Source organism: Macrotis lagotis, chromosome 8 (assembly GCF_037893015.1).
Source record: "Macrotis lagotis isolate mMagLag1 chromosome 8, bilby.v1.9.chrom.fasta, whole genome shotgun sequence".
Taxonomy (NCBI): Eukaryota; Metazoa; Chordata; class Mammalia; order Peramelemorphia; family Peramelidae; genus Macrotis; species Macrotis lagotis.
The window spans coordinates 125,513,795-125,518,961 of NC_133665.1; the positions used below are offsets into that span (position 1 = coordinate 125,513,795).

At 38.8% G+C, this 5,167-nt stretch overlaps 1 protein-coding gene across 1 annotated transcript; it reads left to right on the top strand.

Annotated features, from left to right (window-relative positions):
• The first annotated feature begins 4,488 nt into the window (after nucleotides 1–4,488).
• Nucleotides 4,489–4,740, top strand: LOC141494959 (small integral membrane protein 20-like). The gene has a single exon (XM_074196059.1). The coding sequence runs from the start codon at nucleotides 4,489–4,491 to the stop codon at nucleotides 4,690–4,692; it is 204 nt and encodes a 67-aa protein (XP_074052160.1). The 3' UTR covers nucleotides 4,693–4,740.
• Nucleotides 4,741–5,167: the final 427 nt, after the last annotated feature.

Here is a 5,167-nt window from a genome sequence, read left to right on the forward strand (position 1 = left end):
AAGCTTTTTAATTTACTGTAATTTTTTAATATTGTTCTCCATCTGTTCCTTGGTAATAAACTGCTTCCTGTTCCATAGATATGATAAGTAAAATATTTCTTGATCTCCTAGTATTCTTATAATAGTCTTTTATATCAAAATCCTGTATCCATTTTGATCTTATCTTGTTATAGAGTGTGAGATGTTGGTCTAATACAAATTTCTGCCATAGTAACTTCCAATTTTCCCAACAGTTTTTGTCAAAGTGAGAGTTCTTATCCAGAAGTTGGACTCTTTGGATGTATCAAACAGCAGATTACTATAATCATTTCCTGCTGTCGCTCTTGCAAAAATCTATTGCATTGATCTACCACTCTATTTCTTATGCCAGACATTTTTGATGACTGATGATTTATAATATAAATTTATATTTGGTAAGGCTAAGCCACCTCCTTTTTTCATTAAATCCCTGGACATTCTTGACATTTTGTTTCTCTATATGACATTAATTACAATTTCTTGCAGCTCATTTTTGGAAGCTTGATTGATAAGGTACTAAAGAAGTAGATTAGTTTAGGTGGAATTTTCATTTTTATTATATTAGCTCAGTCTATCCATGAGCTGTTGATATTTGCCAAGTTATGTAAATCTGATTTAATTTGTGTGAAGAGTGCTTGTAGTTGTATTCATAGAGTTTTAGAGTCTGCTTTGGTAGGTGGACTCCCAAGTATCTTACATTGTCTGAAGTTACTCAGAATGCTATTTCTCTTTCTAACTCTTGCTGCTGTATCTTGTTATTAATGTTATTTTATATCCTGTGACTTAGCTCAAGTTGATAATTGTTTCTAGTGGTTTTTTTAGTGATTTCTTAGGATTCTCTAGGTATACCATCATGTCATCTGCAAAGAGTTAAATTATTATTTCTTCTTTACAAATTCTAATTCCACCAATTTCTTTTTCTTCTCTTATTGCTAAACCTAATATTTCTAATACAATATTTTATAATATTGGTGATAATGGACATCCTTGCTTCACCCCTGATCTTATTGGGGATGCCTCTAGCCTATCCTCATTGCATATAAAGTTTGTTGAAGGTTTCAGATAGATACTATTAATCATTCTAAAAAATAATCCATTTATTCCTATGTCCTCTAGTGTTTTAATAGGAATGGGTGTTGTATTTTGTCAAAGGCTTTTTCAGCACCTACTGAGATAATCACATAATTTCTGTTAGGTTTGTTATAGATATAGTCAATTATGCTAAAAATTATTCTAATGTTGAACCAACCCTGCATTCCTGGAATAAATCCTGCTTGGTCATAGTATATTATCCTAGTGATAACTTTCTGTAATTGCTTTGAAAAGATTTTATTTAAAATATTTGCATCCCATGACAGGAGCCAAGATGGCAACAGGAAAAGATTCTCTCTTATGTACTCTCTCCAAAATATTTTTAATGTAAAAAACCCTTAAAATTATGACTCTAATTAAATTTTTGACACAGAGAACCCACAGAAAGACCCAGTGAGGCAATTCTCCAAGCAAAGATAACCTGGAAAATAGAGGGCAAACTGCATTTCATGAGACTGGAGTAGCCACACAGCCAGAGTGAAGGAACCTCAGCCCCTGGGAACAGCCCCAGGTGCCTGGGAGCACTGGCTCCTTAGTAGTAGAAGCAGTTTCTTGACTTGCTTCCCAGGGACCACCAAGAACAACATGGAAGATCAACAGGGAGACCTCTGCCAGAGCAAGCACAAAGCCCTGGCTCTCAGTGCAGCCATGATACTCAGTGCAGCCCAAGCATTCTATATGACCCAGATGCCAGGAAATGGAAGCAGGCCCATGGAGTCACCCAGTAGGAGCCTCTAGGCAGCTGTGCCCTGAGTGCTCAGTCCACAAAAGATAAGGGAGTGGAGGGAGACTTCTGAGGACTATGCTCTGTACCTGGAACAGGACTCTGGGGTTTTGAATATATTCAAACCCTGGGCACAGTCTAGGCCCCCCCCCCATAGTGCAGGGACCCCATTCACAGCCCTGAGGCAGAGGGATGGACTTGTGGTCATTCACAGACCAGGAGAGCAGTCAGAGACTCACACACTGAGGTCCTTGTTGGGTGGGACGTCCCAATAATATTCAAAAGCTCAGGAAGCACCCCAAAAGCTTTGGTCCCATGGAGGATCTAAATATTCATTCCGAAGATGAAAAAGTTCAATCTTCTGCATCTAAAGACTGCAAGAAATATAGAAGTTGGGCTCAGGCTATGACAGAGTTCAAAAAAGATTTGGAAATTCAAGTATGGGTGATAGAAGAAAAATTGGGAAAAGAAATAAGAGAGATGCAGGGAAAACATTAAAATGAAGTTAGCAGTATAAGTTTAGGAGATCCAAAAAATGCTGAAGAAAATAACATGCTAAAAACCAGCTTAGGTCAAATGGATAAAGCAGTTCAAAAAGTTATTGAGGAGATGGATGCTTTAAAAAGCAGAATTGGCCAGATGGAAAAGGAGACAAGAAATCTCTTTGAGGAAAACAAATCTTTCAGATGTAGAATGGAGGTAAAGGAAGCTGATGACTTTGTGAGAAGTCAAAACATAATAGTTCAACATCAAAAGAATAACAACTTTGAAGAAAATGTGAAATATCTCATTGAAAAAACAACTGATCTGTAAAACAGATACAGGAAAGATAACTTTAAAATTATTGGGCTCCCTGAAATTGTTTTCTTTTAAAGGTTTTTGCAAGGCAAATGGTGTGCAGTGGCTTGCCCAAGGCCATACAGATAGGTAATTATTAAGTGTCTGAGGCCAGATTTGAACTCAGGTACTCCTTACTCCAGGGCTGATGCTCTATGCACTGTGCCACCTAGCTGCCCCTCCATGAAATTCTTGATCAGGAAAAGATCCTTGACCTCATTTTAAAAGAATTCCTACAGGGAAATTGCCCTGATATGCTAGAAGCAGAGGGTAAAATAGAAATTGAGAGAATCCACCAATCTCCCCTGGAAAGAGATCCAAAAAGTAAAAAACAATCCCCAGGTCAACAAGGAAATATTACATGCAGCCAGAAGGACATAATTAAAATATCATGGAGCTGCAGTCAGGATTGCATTGGACTTAACAGAAAATACATTAAGGACTCATAGGGCTTGGAATATAATATTCCAGAAAGCAAAATAGCTTGGACTGCAACTGAGAATCAACTACCCAGAAAAACTGAACATCCTCTTCCAGGGAAAATGATGAACTTTCAGTGAAACAGGGGACTTTTAAATGTTCCTGTTGAAATGACCAGATGTGAACAGAAAGTGACCTTCAAGTACAGGACTCAGATGAAGCATAGAGAGGGTGGATGAGAAGAGTAAATTATGAGGGATTTAATGATGATGAACTGTGTGTATTCCTGCATTGAAAGATGATACTGATAATACTCATATGAACCTTCTCATTTAATAGAGCAGGAAGAAGGAGCTTTTATAGATGAGGCACAGGAAAGAGCTGAATTTGAACATATAATATATTGTAAAAATGGAGTCAATGGGTGAAAGAGAAGTATACTGGGAGTAAGAGAAAGGAGAGGTAGAATAGGCTAAGATATTTCATGTAACTTTTGCAATGATATGGGAGGGAGAATGAGGGAACCTTCTTTCTCATTAGAAATGGCTCAGAAGGAGAAACAGCATACACAAGAAATAGCTTATAGACATCTAGAATAAAAGGAGACAAGGAAGGACAGGAGATGTGGGTGATAGAGGAGAGGGTAGATTATGGGAGAGGATAGTCAGATATTACACATTTTCTTTTTTACTTTTAGTAAGGTGATGGGATTGGGTGGTCTGTCCAGGCCATGGGGCCGGGTGGTTGCTGAGTCCCTGGGATGGGATGTGGGCTTGGGGCCTCCTGGACTCAGGGCTCATGCTCTGCCCGCTGAAAGGAGAGAGCAAATATAATAATATAATAAATGGTAATGGGGAAAAATGGATGGAGGGAATTAATTACAATCAGCAACAGCAGCTGTGGAAAAATATGAAAGTAACTTCTGTGATGGACTTATGATAAAGAATGTGATCCACCAGATGCAGAGTTGATGGTATCAGAACACAGACAGAAATACATTTTTTTCTCTTTTACTTTATTTCTCTTGAGGTTTTATATTTTAGTGGGGGAGGGGGTATTATGGGTACTCTTTTTCTGGAAACAAAATTAGAACAATTTATTCATTTTTTATTACTTTTATGTTTTTTATTTTTATATTTATTTTATTTGCATACAAATGATGTTTTTTATACATTATTAAAATATTCTTGTTTAAGAGTAAACATAATACCCCCTCCCCTCAAAAAATATAGACCCCCACCCCCCGCTTCTGGTGCCTGGCGAGTGTGGTGAGCCCGACTGAGGGCTCAGGGTCGGCTTCCCCGGGTCGGCTTCCCCGGGTCGGCTTCCCCGGGTCGGCTTCCCCGGGTCGGCTTCCCCGGGTCGGCTTCCCCGGGTCGGCTTCCCGAGCTCGGGTCATGTCTCGCAAACTGCGCACAGCGATGATCTTCTGCGGCTTCGCCTTCCTCCTGGCCGCCGCCTTCTACCCCATCTACTTCCAGCCCCTGATGCGGACCGAAGAGTACAAGCTGGAACAAGCCATAAATCGGGCTGGTATTATCCAAGCAGATGTACAGCCACCAGGATTAAAAGTGTGGTCTGATCCATTTGGAAGGAAGTAAAGAGACTTGCCTCTGTTTTGAATGGGAAAACAAACATCCTATCCTCTGTTCTGTAACAAATATAGATCATCTCTGGAGTGAAAACTGGAGAAGACAGAACTTTATAATGGACTAAATAGTAGTGGTTCCCATAAATATTAATTCAGAGAATTAATATTCAATTTTTCTGAAGTTTCAAAACATCACTGATGCAAGTTAGACAATTAGGAAGTTGGGCAAGGGGTAGTGTGAATTTTTTTGCCTAAATCTCTTCATTCTTAGTAGGGAACAGACCTACTTATTATTTAGTCTTTACAACTTAAGTTAGGATTTAAATATGAGAAGAATAGCACACTTGGGAAGATCTTACTCTCTTGTGTGTTGCCATTTTTCAAATAAGGTACCGAAATGAAGATTTCAATAAACTGTGTCATGGGATGTGAAAATGTTAGAACCAAGGAAACTGTTTTGGACTCTACCCTGTGCTGACTAGTAA